This window comes from Carlito syrichta, unplaced genomic scaffold (genome assembly GCF_000164805.1).
Source record: "Carlito syrichta isolate Samal-C Ts95f unplaced genomic scaffold, Tarsius_syrichta-2.0.1 Scaffold269792, whole genome shotgun sequence".
NCBI lineage: Eukaryota > Metazoa > Chordata > Mammalia > Primates > Tarsiidae > Carlito > Carlito syrichta.
Window position 1 is genome coordinate 30,599 of NW_007213888.1, and position 16,497 is coordinate 47,095.

At 39.3% G+C, this 16,497-nt stretch overlaps 1 protein-coding gene across 1 annotated transcript in view; it reads left to right on the top strand.

Annotated features, from left to right (window-relative positions):
- LOC103254099 (STE20/SPS1-related proline-alanine-rich protein kinase) overlaps nucleotides 1-16,497 on the top strand; it is a gene marked incomplete at its 3' end in the record, with an annotated part of 130,166 nt that overhangs the window by 15,034 nt on the left and 98,635 nt on the right. Inside the window, exons 4-5 of the mRNA XM_021709641.1 lie at nucleotides 3,040-3,181; nucleotides 4,391-4,446. Of these exons, the coding sequence (XP_021565316.1) occupies nucleotides 3,040-3,181; nucleotides 4,391-4,446 (198 nt within the window). The remainder of the gene's footprint in view (nucleotides 1-3,039; nucleotides 3,182-4,390; nucleotides 4,447-16,497) is intronic.

A 16,497-nucleotide genomic window follows, 5' to 3' on the forward strand; every position in this document is an offset into this window, starting at 1 on the left:
GTCTGCAGCCATCACTCACTCAGAAAAGTTAATCAGTCCTTTCTCTTTAAACCCTTCCTTTTTAACATAATTCAGGCACTTAACACATTGCAATATACTGAATTATTTCAGTACTGTGTATTAGAACATTCTGTGATGATGGTAATGTCCCATAGCTGTGTACTGTCAACTTTCCACTAATCCCATGTGACTCCTGAGCACTTGACATGTAGCTAGTGTAACTGAGATACTGAGTTTCTATTCAATTTTAATTAACATATATTTAAATAACCTCATGCAGCTAGGGGCTATGATATTGGACAGTGCAGACTTAGATTGTGGACTTTGTGAAGAAGGAACTTTCTAATGCACTTTGAATTCAGTGAATCTGGTGTCCAGTAGGTGCTCAATAAACGTTCAGTTTATATGGGGAGAAATGCATGCTAAATTATTTACTTGCAGTGTTGACCAGAAGTGGCACTATTCTCTTATTGTTGCATTTGAAAAGGGAAAGTAACTTCCCTTCTCTAGCCTTAGACCCCTGAAGTTATGCAAGCCTTTGACAATTTAATTTATGAGGCACTTTCACATCTCTGTATTTATTTCTCTTAATCTTGACAACCGTTAAACTTTTATTGAACACTTTTTCTGTGACTAGATCCTGTCCAAGGCAATTTTCTGGCCTTATCTCATTTAATCTTCACAGTGTCCCCAAATGGCCTATGCCACCATCCCTGTTTTACACAAATTATACCAGAGCTCAAGGGAGGTTAACAACTTGCCCAAGGTCACACACATAGTAAATGCTGGTGCTGGAATTTGAGACTCCAAAACCTGTTGACTTAAAAACAATGCTATGTTGAAAGTATTTTCACCTTTATTTTACAGACCCAGGCATGGAAGCTTAGAAAGCCCAAGTGATTTCCTTAGTAACACCCAGCATCCCCACTTCTCTAGTGTGTTCTCTTTCTAGGGCATCACTCCCTGTATATCTTTCAGGAGCAGAGAAGAACATTTAGCTGTGCTTGGACAAAGCTTCAGCTGGCACAGCAGAATTATATGATAGAGCCCTTTTAAAATCTGCAGACCCAGTTCCAGCCAATACTGAATTCAGGGATGTGTCTTAAAAAAAAAATTTTTTTTTTTTTTTTTACAAGAAACTCTTGGTTCAAGCAGAGGCCCCAAAATGAGGTAATGAAGGGATTGTAATTGGCTTGGTCTGCTTGTGTAGGTTTCAGTAGGGAGCCCTGAAGAACTTGGTTCTGTTTTGTTCCCAGTCTTCCACAACCCTATTAGTCATTGTTTTCTTGAGTGCCTACCTTGGTTTTTAATTCAAAAGGAAAAAAAAGAAAGAAAAAGGAAGTCTGCCAAAGTTGGACTGTAGGATTGAATGTTGGGACTGCTCTTCGCTCTGCAGAGGATTGTGCTTTGCCAACGAGAGTATCTTAACTGATTCTCTTCTTGTGGGGTTCTACTAACTGAGGATATGAGACATTCTGATGACCTGTAACCCAGAGTAGTCCAAAATACTCGGGTCAACCTGAAGATATTACGTCAGTTAACCTTTTACTTTTATAAAGTTGAGAATCCCTCTTCCCTCTTTTCTGAGGAGGATCTGTCAGAATATTGTACTTTTTTTTTCTTTTTTAAAAGAGTCCTGCTCAGTTTTCCTGGGCTTTAGGTAAGAATAACAGGTTTTTGTTTTGTTTTGTTTTGTTTTTGTGAGTTGGAGTCTCACTCTGTCGCCCAGACTGGAGTGCAGTGGCCGCTCCCGGCCACCGCAGCCTCGACCTGCTGGGCTCCGGCGATCCTTCCGCCTCAGCCTTCCGAGTAGCCGGAATTACAGGCATGCGCTACCACGCCCGGCTGATTTTTTGATTTCTTGTAGAGATGAGGTCTTGCTGCCCAGGCGGGTCTCGAACCCGCGGGCTCGGGCAATCCGCTCACCTCAGCCTCCCAAAGGCGCGGGATTACAGGCTGAGCCACCGAGCCCGGCAGAATAACAGATTTTAAACAGGTTTCCACAGGTAAGGAGAACATGGGCAGATGTGGGCTCTTGTTCATTTTCTCCCCACAAGCAGGCCAGAAATGCATATATGATATATTCTTATAAAATAAAAATAAAATGTTTTTGGAATTCTTATTTTCTAAATGAAACAAACACCAAGAGTCAATAAATAAACAGATTTTTTTTTTTCCTCACTGAGAAGGAAAATGTGCATTCGTTTTCTTGTATTTTATTTTATCACACTGAATCTCTGAATGAGCGGCAGGCAGCTCGTCTGGTGCAGTAATATCTGATGGGGAAACTCAATCCTCTTAGTTAATTATAAAGAGCCTAGAGCCAAATTCAGGTCCTGAGGTAAGCCATTTGTTAACTCTTCAGAAATGTTGAACCCCCAGGTAATTATGACTTTAAAAATGACCCAGAGGTTTAGAATAGTAATTAATATGTGTTGAAACATGAATTCACAGTGCCAAGGATACTAATCTGCATATAACAAAGTACTAGGTATTTATTTCTTTATTGTATCAGTACATTAAGCATTGGGTAAATGAAAATAAAGATCTCTTAGTTTTCCAGGAAGGGGTCTTCTGGTTTTAAGCAGTGGTCTAGGGGCAGCATATTTCTTTCCCTCTTCCACTAATAAAGTAGGTGGCCAGCCAGTGTGGTTCTTTGTCTGAGCAGTCCACTGCTGCCTTTCCCCCTGACCGCCTATTCCTTTCTCTGTCAGGTCAGACTCCTTGAACCCTTTTTGGCATCTGTAAGCAATTGTATGTCTCAGGAAAAGGGAGTAACCATGAAGTGGCTGGCAATAATCTTTTGGTTCCTGACCCAGGATCTTTCTCCTTAAGTTCACACTGAAATTGCTCTTGCAAACTTAGATTTAGTATTTCAGGTTATTGGGCTGCTGTTTACTTGTTTGTGTACCTTGGGAATAGTTAAATTGAATAAACCAACCAAAAAAAAACCTCATAGTTTGATGTTCCCATGTAATTTTCTGAAAAGACAATGAGGATGCTTATACAATTATTTTTTTGATTTGATTGTCCTCTTAGGTTCAATGTTGGATATCATAAAATACATTGTTAATCGAGGAGAACACAAGAATGGAGTTCTGGAAGAGGCAATAATAGCAACAATTCTTAAAGAGGTTTTGGAAGGCTTAGACTATCTACACAGAAATGGTCAGATTCACAGGTATGTCCTCTGCAGAGAAATTTAAATTTAGTTGTTCATGTCTTTAGCCCTAGTTTGTAAAGAATGTTAAGGAAACATGTTACAGGTAGGTATTGGCTTGACTTCTAACTTAGGCTAAATGGAGATGGGAAGAAAGTACTTAGAAAGAGACAAGAGTAAGTTTTGATGAATTATAAAGGCATCCCTGGGATCGGTTAATGTGCTTTCATTGAAATAAGAGCAGAATGTAAAAAAGTACTGTGTGGACTCCTTAAAGAAAATCAGTTAACATAACTACTCTTGAAGTTGAACTGGATAGCACCTGTAACTTTCTAATACAGGCAAAACTGTTCCAAACATTGTAATATGTTAATTATTTTTGACATAGTGTTGAAAGGGAAGAAGGCACTACTTTCATCTTCTTTTGTGACATAAAATGTTAATTCTTTAAGTAGTCAAACAGCATAGAATATGAGTTCCTGATGCTTCAAATGAGTTGGTGCAACTTGGGCTCTTCGGAATTTTTGCAAGTAAACAACCATTTACCAGTAATTCTAATACTGTGATTCCCCTACCCTGAATTACAAGTGAGCTTTGTATTTAATGATAGTAGCTACACTTTTTTAACAATTAGAAAACATATTACTTTAGAAGTCAAACTTATAAATTTCAAATTGTCATCTTTCTTTGTGTTAAGATTATTCTACATAGCTTCTATGTAGTGCAGAAGTATAGGATATTATAATTTTCTCAGTTTTGTGCTAAAATGATTTATAATCAGTATCTTCCCACAGGAGAGACTGATCAAATTTATTTTTTAGAGGAAAATGGGATTAATTTGGAGTTGCATCATAGACACATTTAAGTGGAAGTACACCAGTTTTATGTAGACTGGAATTTAATACTTGGTAGAATGACAGTATTATGAGTTTATAGGCAATTTCTAATTCAGAAGCATAAAATAGTCTACTCACTAGTGATTTGATTCAATGTGGATAATGATTTCTCATAAAATATTTGTTCCTAAAATTTGAACTGGAGTAAACTACAAAATGACAGTACATCCTTATAACTTTTAAAATCTGATATAATTTTGATATTTATAAAATAATAATTATGTCAAAGAGTTGCATTGTATGATATGTTTCAAATCTTCCTGAGTGAATCAATATGGTATAGTGTCTGTGTTCCACATTTAACTTCTGCTTTTTATTTTATTTTTTCTAATAGGGATTTGAAAGCTGGTAATATTCTTCTTGGTGAGGATGGCTCGGTGCAAATAGCAGGTAAAGCTGATAAAGATAAAAATTCTTTGTTTGTTTACAGAAATGTTTTAGATTTAAGGAATGTAGAATAATTCCTGAGAAATGAATAAATGCATGTAATCTTTTTAAAGAATGTATCTGATCTGCCCTGTTTTACATGGCATATATTTACAGAATGTTTGGGTCTGAAGGATAACACGTTTTCCTGTTGTTTTGACTAGTCAAATTAATTTTTAGAGGGAGATGGGATTAATTTAGAATTGTACCACAGACAAATTGAAGTGGAAGTAGAACAATTTTACATAGACTGGGCTTTAATACTTGGCACATCTTCATTAGATTATCCTGTAAAAAATGCTGTTTTAGTACATAGCCTTTTGATAAGGAACAGTTTTACTTTCAATTTTTTATGTCTTCTTCTATCTTTCAGGTAGGTTGTATAATGGTAATACTTATATCACTGCAAGAAAAGCACTTTTGAAAAAAGTTTTTGAGTTTGAAAGTTTAAGACATTGTACACATATTAATTAAAAATTAATTTATTTCTGAAGAGGTGGCTGAAAGAATTGTGAACTCTTAAAATTTGGGTCTTATTTTGTTTCTAAGTTTGACACAATATGACTGTTCTTGACAGCTGATCTGCAGCAGATGTAGGGATCACATGCTCAAGCGAGCAGCTTCCATGCTCTAAGCCTCTCATTTCGTTGTTGGCCCTGTAGTAACCTGCAAGGTCTGGGATAAAACATAGCCATGTCCATATTAACTCTTGTTTTACCCTTGTCCATGAAAGTCTGTCTCAGCAATCCTTTTAGCAATCGCTGTTTCTGAGTAGCATCCTTTTGTCATTTTTTGGTTGGACAGTCCTTCTTTGTACTGGATGGTTCCTGTCACTGCAGAGAAGAGTAGGATGAGCCCTCTTGTACCCGTCACCTGACTTCAATATTATCAACCTTTGGTTATTCTTGATTCATTGAATCCCTTCCCTCCCTACTTTGGTGGCTCTTATCATTGTTAATGTGGAATTTTGTTCTTAAGCTGCCTAAGCTAGGGTCTTATGTATGCATATCTTATTCTCATGAGTGGACCTTATCCCATGGGCTAGGGACAATTTGAAAAAGTATTTCAACTAAACAAGTAACAGCTAAAAAAAAAAAAAGATGGGCAAAAGTCTCTAAACTACCCAGCCCTGAGTTTAGCTGATGAGGGTGCAGGCTCTGGTATCAACTAGCTTGATTGAAATTCCTAGACCACCACTTAGTAACTCTGTGGCCTTGATCAAGTTACCATACCTCTTAAGACACAGTTTCCTTAAAGAGGGATAAAAATTCTTTTTTTTGTGCAATCAAGGTCAAGGATCTTAACAGAGGCTGGCACAGGTAGGCATGCAGTAAATATCATCAATAATTAGTGTTCTACTACAGCTGCTGCTGCTACTGCGATTGCTATGATTACTACTGATACTATTATTACTACTGTTACTACAACTAACAGGATCACACGCAAACTCTTTTGAACTGGCTGGAGATCATGTATACCTCAAATTTGTCCTGTAAGAGGTTCACCTATGAGGGGGTTTGTGAGTTATCAAAAGGCTTATTAATATTAAATACTTACTAATTATGGAATTTGGAAGTTAACTTGCCATTCGTCTTGCTCTAAGCTAACAAGGAAGTACAATTAATTTTTCTAAGTTTTGTGATAAAGTGGTAACTTTTCACTAAGAGGGTCAAAAAAGCAGTGAACTGCCTTTGAATTGTGAAAGCCTGTCAACCCTTACCTTATTCTGTTACTTGATACTCTGCCAGTCACCTCATCCCATTATTCTTGTCAGATTAATGATCTGAGCTTCTCCCCGGGCCCTCTGGAACACATTGTCCTTTTCTTTTTCCCAGTAGGAATCCCTGAGGTGTGATTCTCTGACTTTTTCTTTCCATCTCAGGCCTTCGGGTTTTTTGTCATCGTGGCCGTGTCTGGTGTGACCCAATACATGACTTCCACTGCAGGGCTCCTGGGTTCAGAGGGACACAGGCAGGAAACCCCCAAATGGGGTGGTTGTAGGGATTAAATGAATCAGTGTGCAGAGGGCTGTGCCTTTTCTGTGCTGAGCATGTGATGAGGACTTCGTGTTACAGCCATTTGGGGCTTCCTTGGTATCCCTTTTGTGTGTGATGCAGCTTCATCCTTGTGAAATGACATAGATGGAATTGCCATTTTCCAAATGTGTGATGATTGTTTAATAGGCACCGAAATGTGCAGTTTCTACATCTCTGGAGCTGCAGCTTTCTATTAATTTTCCTCATATTCTCTTACCTGATCACAATATTGAGTTTATACAGTATATACAATTTGAATTTTCTTAGTTTTAACTATAAAATAAGGTTATTGCCTTAAAGCATTTTTACTGTCTCCTTGAACCAGGTAGATGTTACTGCTGTCCTCATTTTTATAGGAGATTGACTTTCTTGGTCAGGCACTTGGTCACTAACTGAACAAAAACTAGGGCCAGGAGTCTCTGGGTCTTTTGTTGGCATCTTTGTCTGGTGGGTAAAATAGGGGAGGGAAGGGAAGATTTGAAAGCAGAGACTCAGTAATAGCAGAAATGAGCTGTCCCTTTTTGTGGCTACCTGTTATATTGGGACAAATAATATGCTGTTTCACCTGGACTGTTTTTGCCCTTTTCCCTGTGTATCTTTATGCCTCTTAGGTCCTGTAGTTTGAAATAACAGTTAAACAGGGGAGAAGTTAAATTTGCATATATTTCTTTGAATATCATGTATATACTGCCTACCTTGAAAGCATTATTACGTTTATTGCTTTTAAGAAAGGGCTCTATTTGCTATCATAATAGAAGACATACTTTTTATTAAAAAAATTAACTCACTTTAACACACGTGCGCGCACACACACACACACACACACACACACACACACATTCCCTTCCTCAGAACTTTTTATCAGAAAAGGGAAGATTAAAGAATCTAAATTAGACCTCAAGAAGCCTTTGTTTATTATGCAGCAAACTAGTGTGGTGAAGAGGCTCACATCCTTGGTTCTGTTTACTGCAGTACAAATTCTGTGGGAAGCCTGTACATTTCTATTGGCCATGGATATCAAATTAGTAACTAATGTGTATTGAGAGCTGCCTTTGTGTGAGGCCAGGTTTTGCGTTCCAAATGCAGTGTGACTAATTCAGTCCTCACCATAGCCCTTCTGGGAAAGCACTGTTGCACTCATTTTACAGATGAGAAACTAAGTAGAAGTGGGGCAGTAAATTGCCCACGTCATAGGTAGAATAAGTGGTGGATCAAGGCTTTGATCCCAGCAGTCTGACTCTAGAGTCTACGCACCCCGTCTGGGATTTCCAGGGGAGGCCTCTAAATCTGGACTTAAGTAATCTCAGTTTCAGATAGAGTATCAATAGCAATCACTAGCTCTTCTATGTCTGCATAAATGGACTCCACTTTGGGCCAGGAAACGTATTCAACACTTTCCTCTGTACTTCTTTTAGCTGAGATGTACAGTGTCCCTGGTAAGGTTTTAGGGGATAGGAGAAACAATCATCTTAGGTGTCATATGGTGTAGAGCACTATATTCTTTTCAGAGTGGAAAACTTCAGGTTTGATGTAGTGATTTAAAACCCGAGGACAGTCTACTCAGGGTTTAAAAGAAAATGCTTTCCAATTTGTTATGTTTAGAGAGCCTGTGTGTGTGTGACTCCCTGATAATATACTTGAAGAGAGTGCCTTGGTAAATGTAACAGGTTCTGCTACACCATGTGATAAAAGGGGGAGTGGCTATTTGAATGTCATGCTCTTCCCATGGGATGGCATTTTATTTTATAATTTGATGCTCTGTCATATTGTCAGGAAGAGCTTAGTGCTTTGTCTGGCAAGTGACTAAGTCTGTTTGTCCGGAATTAATGAGAGACACTATGTTAAGCAATCAGAAATTCATATCAAACAGGTCACTTTGGGGTGGTTTCTGCAAATCTATTTAATCTAGAATTTTTAAAAAAATAGTGACTACTGGGCTCGGTGACTCAACCTGTAATCCCAGCACTTTGGGAGGTGAGTGGATTGCCTGAGTCCGTGGGTTTGAGACCCGCCTGGGCAACTTGGTGAGACCTCGTCTCTGCAATACATAAAAAATTAGCTGGGTGTGGTAGTGTGCACCTGTAGTTCCCGCTACTTGGCTACTTGGAAGGCTGAGGCGGATGGATTGCTGGATCCCAGCAGGTCAAGGCTGTGGTGGCCGGGAGCGTCCCACTGCACTCCAGTCTGGGCGACAGAGTGAGATTCCAACTCTTAAAAAAAAAAATAGTGGCTACTCTTAATGTACTATCAAATTGATGATTTCACGACATTTGATTTCTGAAGAACTTTCTAGAAGCATACTCATCCTATACATTATACACATTATATATTACAAACACTTCATACATTATGTAAGGTAGATATCATGCTTTTTTCCACTTACTTTTGCCTTTTTGATGTGTATATGTAATGGTCTGAATGTTTGTGTCTCCTTAAAATTCATATGTTGAAGCCTGATCACCAGTCTGATGATGTCTGGAGGTTGCCTTTAGGAAAGGATAAAGTCATGAGGGCTAAGCCCTCATGAATGGGATTAAGTGCCCCTGTAAAGGAAACCCCAGAGAGCTTCCTTGCCCCATCCCCATGTGTGGACACAGTGAGAAGGAGCCATCTGTGATCTAGAAAGTATGTCCCAACCAGATAGTGAATCTGCTGGCCCCTTGATCTTGGACTTCTCAGCCTGTAGAACTGCGATAAATGAGGTTTTGTTGTTTATGTCACCCCATCTAAGGTATTTTGTTATAGTAGGACAAGTATACTAAGTACTTATGTTTTGTGAATTTCCCATGTGTATTCCATGTGAATTTTCCATGTGAATCCCATGTGAATTTCTCTAGTTTTTCATAACAGAAAAAATCAAATCTAGTACTGAGCTAAGGCAGCCTAGAACTCTTGAAAATTATCATCACACCCGTCTCAATATATCTAAGCCTATTCAAATCAAGAGTATGCCCTAGGTTTTTCACTGTTTCAGGTAAACTGGTATGACTTTGGTTAGCACCTTTATTTTCTAGGAGGGAGATTATATCTGTATTAGCCTTGAATGCCTATTTAGCTTCAGTGTGCATCTTGAACACTGAAAACTCCATGACTTAAACCTCCAGGAAAACATGCAATGAGCCTTAACTTGCTTCCAATACTCTGATATTATTCTTAAGGAGCCAGAGGAAGGCGTGCACGGTACTTGAGTTTTTACACTCATAACTGATAGGCTCTAGTTTTTCCTTCTTTGCTCTTTGGTTCTGATAGAGTATACTTTGATAGGGAAGGTAGGAATTTGAAGAATTATTTCTTGTGTTTTCGGGAAGAGTGGCTGCTGCTTTGAGCAAGGTTATATGGGCACCAGTGGCAGCACTGGGGCCTCTGATTAGCATGGGGAAGCTCTGAAAGCCCCTGGGGCATCTTAATCAGGAAATGATGTCACCATATTCATGAGCACTTTGGTCCAGAGTGTGGACTCTGACACCAGACAGCCATGGCTCAAACCCTGGCCTTGCTCCTTCTAGCTGTATAGCTACATTATTTAACCTCTCTGTGCCTTACTTTGGACGTCAGTGTAATGGGAATATACTGGAGCATTAAAGGAGTTAATACATATTCCGTTTAGAATTAATTCTTATTGCTTTTGTATTGAAATTGAGGTGGTGTCCTTTAATTATTATGGTAAGATCACAAGGAAGTAGCTAGGGAGGACAGACTTTAGGCACTCCATCCAACCTCCTGCCACATTGTGTTGCTCTTCCCTTTTCTTTGTCCCGTCAGTTTCCCCAATATCAACAGAGTGAAGACTCAACAATGTAGATCTGCCCATATTCCCATGCTTAAAGTTTATAACTGCTGTTGAAATAAAGCCCCAGTTCCATAATATTGGCAGATGAAGGACCTGCCTGTTTTTCCAGTCTTGTCTGTGAGTGCTTTCTGACTTGAAATGCTTATAGCTTCTTGTTCATGGTTCTTCTTTACCCAAATAACTTCTTTTCTTTCAAGACCCAATTCAGGGCATTATTTTCTTGTGAAACCATTTCCCATTTTTTCCTCTATGACCCCCACCCTTACTGGGTTAGACACATCACCCTAGTGGATTGTGAGCGTCCTGTGCATACTCTTAACTGCTAGCCTACAACACTGTACTGAAATTGGGTCTTTCCTTTCCTCTCTTACCTTCAAACTGTGTACCTCCCGGAGGTAGAAACTCTGTGTTGTTCCTCTCAACATCCCCAGATAGTACCTGACACATAGCAGGTATTCATGAACTTTTGCTCAGTGCAGTCTGACTGGAGGCATGCTAGGCACCCTGTCTCGTTGGCAGCTATGCAAGTACATCTGCAGAGGGTGCAGATGTAAAGCATAGCTGAAAATTCAAATAAGCCCACATCAGCTTAGCAGAGAAGGTAGTGAAAATATTTTCAGTATTTACATATGTATACTACTGTGTATTTTAAATGTTGAAAATAGTTTTTTAATGGGCATTTTTCATTTGTGGTTTAAAGCAAACTCTGCTTTAGCCAGCCAGCAGTTGAATGATTAATAAAGTTAAGGAAGAGTGAAGCAGAGAACATGAATGAGGAGACACTGGGTACATCCAAAAGATGTACACATCTTTAAGTGCACATGCAAATTAAAATCGTTGGGGGTGGGGACATATAAAGTGAACCAAATATTTGCTTTTGCTTTGAGTTTCAGGAACAGTTTATGTGAATGATGGTGTAATGAATTATGACACATTTTCATGTATTAATTATTTTTCTGGCTTAAGTGGATAAGGACAGTAAATTATTGTGGCTCCCTGATTTTCAGTGTCTTGACAAATAGTAACATTTGGTAGAGCTTCTAGCCTGAACCAAGAATGTAGTCAGTTCTGGAAACTTAGTTTTCCATCCCATCTGTACACCATCGATGAGAAATACTTGGGGAGATTTTGAGCAGCTTCCCATTCTTCAACTGCTAGCAGTTATTTGAGCAGCAACTTCAGGAAGTCTTACTGAGCAAACCCAATGGAGGAGAGTCACTTTGCCTTACTCCCCTGCTGGAATTTTTCCTCAGCTGTGTATATTTAGCGGCATGCGGGTAAGGGTTGAACTTCAAGGAAGAGGGTCTGGGAGAGCATGAGACAGATGCTTAGTCTCTCTCCGTTCCTCTCTTTTTGCTTTCCTACAAGGCCCTGGATATCATTATTAAATTAAATTTCACATATTACTAAAAGCTACTGGGGTCTGGGTAAAACAAGAGTTTTTAGACTAAAAGCAGAGCAGTTCAACTCAGTTCTCTGCTTGATTATTTTGTCATTTATTTTTCTGTTTCCCAGAACCTCCATTTGTTACAGCCTGCTCCTTACCTGGGAAAAAGGTAAACATAAGGTGTTTGGGTTCAATGTGTTGCAAGTAGTTGGTTAACATGTTTATTGAGCATTTACGATGTTCCAGGCACAGTCAGCTGAGAGTGGTAAAGAGTGGGTACATCGTGTCTTCTGTCATGAAGTTTACAGTTCAGGAGAAACAGATGCTAAACAGTTAACTATAAAAATTTAATTTCAAAACTTGTACGTGTGGAAGGAATGCATGTACCTGGAAAATTTAAGTTAGCTGCATTAGGATTAGTTTAATAGGTTATCCTGGGGATATGTCTTAAATGTGTATTATAAATAGAAATGGTTTTTGGTCAATAGCATCAGCTACTGCATACATCATATATTGATTATAGATTTTTAGGAGTTTAGATAGTCTTAACCTGTATTTATGTACTATGGAATATAATTTAACACTTGAAGAGCATACTTGAGGACACAGAAGCCAAGGATTATTGAGTTCCCATGGCCATTTACTTTTCCTGTGCCCTCAGCCAGGTTCTTTGCTGGCTGTAGTTTAATGTTCTTTGCTGGCTTGTAGTTTAAAGGTTTTCAAGTTTCCTTTCAACTCTAAGAATTGTATAACATCAATAGAGAAGAATTATGTGCCCCCATCGCACCAAACAAACTGCCCTTCTCACAGTTTTTCCCACTTCTGTTAATGGCAGAACCTCCCTTCTGTGGAATAGGCTAGAAATCTTAGTGTTATCTCTTTCTCTCATCCCTACATCCTGGCCAATATGTCAGTCAATCCTACTGTTTTTAAAAAAAATTTTATTTTAAAGATGTGGGATACAATTCAGGGTTAGGTATACAAATGGTCATTGTACAGGTAATGTTTGGGCTTCATTTTGCTCCCCATGTTACCTGGTTTGAGATCAGGTACACTTATTGATGAAGTGTGCCCCCCCCTCCCCCGTTCCCTCCCCTGACAGTTTCCCACTACTGCCAGTCTCTTTCTTATAATATTATAATAATTGTTCAGGGTCTGCTTATGAGTGGAACATGTGATACCAGTTCTTTGTTTCTGTGATAAGTCACTGAGTATTACAGACTCTAAATCCATCCAAGTTGCTGTGAAGTTCATCATTTTATCCTTCTTTATGGCTGTGTGATCGTCCATCGTGTAATATTCCATCATGTATATGTACTACATTTTTAAAAATCCAGTCTACTTTCGATGGGCAGCATGGTTGGTTTCATGTTTTTGCTATTGTGAATAGTGCTGCAATAACATTCCTGCTGTTGACCACATCTCACCAACTCCCTGCTGCCATCATGGTCCGAGTCTTGTCTCGATTATAATGGCAGCCTCCTAAGAGACTCTCTTCTGTCCTTCCCCTTTTGTGGCCTGTTCTCTACATGGCAACCAGAGTAATGCTGTTAAACTAAGTTGATTAGTATCATGCCTTTCCTCAGAACCCTCCAATCCCTTCCCATCTCAGAGTGAAAGTTAGAAGCCCATAATTCCTTATAAAATATGGCCCCTCGTTATCTTTTTTATCTTGTCTCCTACTTCTTCCTCTCCAAACTGGCTGCTTTACTTGCTTGCTCCTGCCTCAGGATCTCTGTACTGGCTGTCCCCTCTGTCTGGAATACTCCTTTCCTTACGTCCTTCAGATCTTGACTCAAATGTCCTGTCAGTGAGACTTCCATGGCCTCATATTGCAAACTTCCTACTCCATGCTTTCTATTTCCTGTACTGTTTTTCTTTACTGTACACAGCAGAGTACTCTGTATTAGTGGCCCTCTCAAGGTGTGCTCTTGGACCAGCAGCATCAGCATGAACTTGATAAAAGATGCAAATTCTTGTGCTTTAACACCTCAGAACTGCTGAATCAGAAACTCTGTGTGTAGGGTTCAGCAATCTGTGTCCTAAGAAACCCTCTAGTGATTCTGATGCATGTTAAAGTTTGAAAACTGCTGCTATATATTTATTATATTTTGTAATTTTGTTTTTATCTCTATTTGACCCTCCTCTGACCCCTGCCTTTAAAAATCAGCTCCACAAAGGCAGGGGCTTCTATTCGGTAGTCCCAGTGCTTAGAACTGGAGGTGTCGCTTAGTAAGATCTTGGCAAATAGTTGTAGAATGAATTAAGAAACATCTGACTATATAGTACATTTAGATGAAAAGAATATTGGGCAACAGAATTTAATTTATGATTCTCATAGTTCATTGACTCTTCAATATTAAGAGTTTTCAATGTGAAGTTTTCTTTATCACAGATTTGAAAATCCGCAGATCTAAAGATTGGACTAAGCTGTCTCAAAACTTCGTGGAAGTGATGTGAATTGTTTTTTCAAATACTTGTAGCAACTGGAGGTGTGTTATTTTAGTAATCTCCCTTAGGGATCATCTCTTTAACATGTGCAGAGGACTGTTGTGGCTTAATGCAGAATTCCAGTAGTAGGGCAGGTTGAGTGGAGATTTGTATGAAAAGGATCACCTGCAGGTATATGAATATTGCACTGGAAATTTAGACTTATTAATATTTTATCTAAGTTGCTTGTGCCCATCTCTGTGGATATGGCCTTCAGAAGCATTTCTTTGACTTGGGAAATGATAATGCCTGTATAATATACTTACCTAGCACTCTCTTTATAGCATCTCTGTCAGTTCTACAGAATAGGTCTTTCAGATGAAGGGTCTGAGGACTGTTGAGCAATTGTGGACTTGTTTAAGGCCATTCTGAAGGTCATAAAAGCATGTCATTCTTAGATCTCCTTAGACTTCACTTTCAGTTCTTGCCATTAGGTTTCTTCCCCACCCCCTAATATGCTTCTTGACTCTATGCCTTTTGTCAGTTCAGCAGCTCCAGGGCTCAGTTCCTTCAGTTGTAAAATAAGGAAGGTTGACAAGATGTTCTCTAAGGACCTATCGTGCATCTAAATGTTTGAATAGCCCTTCATTAGCTGCAGTCACTAAAGACATTCTCAGTCCTGTTTTAAGGAATTCTGATCAGAGGATGGTCTTGGGCGTGGAAGGGAGAGGAAACCAAGCCTGTTCTGTGGCTCCTTTTACTAGAGCACTTTTAAAAATAGCCTTCCCATGCTGCATTGGGGACCAGGGAAGAATGGATTTGTGACTTGGGAACTGTCTGTGTTTGTTCTTTGTTCAGTGGAATTATCATATTAATTAGAATTGACCACTAGTGAGCTCTTGGTCATGTGTATCATTGGACTTGAAAAAGCTGCCTCTTGCCTGGAATCTTCAGCACAGCTGGGCTTGGATTCTTGCTTCTGCCGTCCCATCTGCTGTTGCTTCTCCAGGTGTGACCTCTGGTGCTACTTCTCACCTACAGTTTACCTGCTTTGGGGCAAGGGTTCTGTGGTGCTGGCATAGATAGGCAGTTTATCTATAGTTTGCTGCTATGTTAGTCTGGTAACTGTGGCAAATAGACTGCATTAGCCAACTGAGCTCTGAGCCAGATGTGAATTGACATTGACCACCACTTATTCTTTTTGTCCCTTTTAAGCCTGTGTTGTCTTGATTGTGGGAATGGCTGAAGAACTGGGAGGGGGTGGCAGCTTGGGTAGCCTTTGCATTTTTACCAAGAATCGTCCTGTTGAATTTTTCTTTCAATTTGTGTCACTGTAAACTGAATAGATTTCTTGTATAAAGTGTAAAAGGTGCTAAGAACATCTCCCTTATAAGTAAAAAATATAGGATATGTGAGGAAAACTTGTTGATGGCAATGTTAAGAGTCTACTAATATGAGACTCCAGTCACAGTAAGGCTTGCTTCTTTGTGTTTCTTTTATTTTAAAAGGTGAAACTCTATCTTTAGGGACTAAGAAGATAATGTCTTATTATTTCTTTTCTGCTGCTGCTGTCAGAAAAGGCTGTGAAATTGTCATTCTCTGATGTTTCGGAGAAGGTCAGGACTGCCTCTCCCTTATTAATAGATGGGGAAGATGAATTTGTCCTGAGCAGCTGATAAATGACTGTCTAGGGCCCAGACTTGGGAAATACCACAAATCATGCTTTCTGACTGTGAATGCCTTGGACATCATACTATGGATGGGTGCCACAGCCTATAGAGCCAAACATGGTCATTGAGCATATGCTTGCAAGAAGGAGTAAATAGACATGAAAACTAGGATCTTGATGGGGGAGGGGCGAGAGAGTCAGAGGACTCTATGTGGTTCTGTCTGGTTCCTCTTGGGGTGTCAGGCTGTCTCCCGAGTAGGATAGGGAGTGTGTTCCCATCCATAGTGTATGTGAATAACTGGTTACTTATAGGAAGTAAAGTGCCAACATATTTATTAAAAGATGGGCAGATTCAAGGTGATCACTCCAATAATAGGATGATATCACCCTCACACAATTCATCATGATTTTCATGAGTGGGAGAGAAAGGAGTGGTGCTACAAAAATCTGTACTAAGAATGTTTACCCACAACCTCTCTCTCTGACCATGGTGCCTCCAGTGAGCAGGTGTTGCTGATAAACTGTTAACAAGTATTGTGGTTGTACATTGTTTTCATGTACTTTACAAAAGATTTTAAGATTTTGTACAAAAGATTTTTGTTAAAATCCCGTAGAGGTGTGTCACATGTGTGAAGTTGTTTGTCCTCCTGGGCACATTAGACACAGTTGAGAATCACTGGGTCAGACAGTTCTGTATGGGATG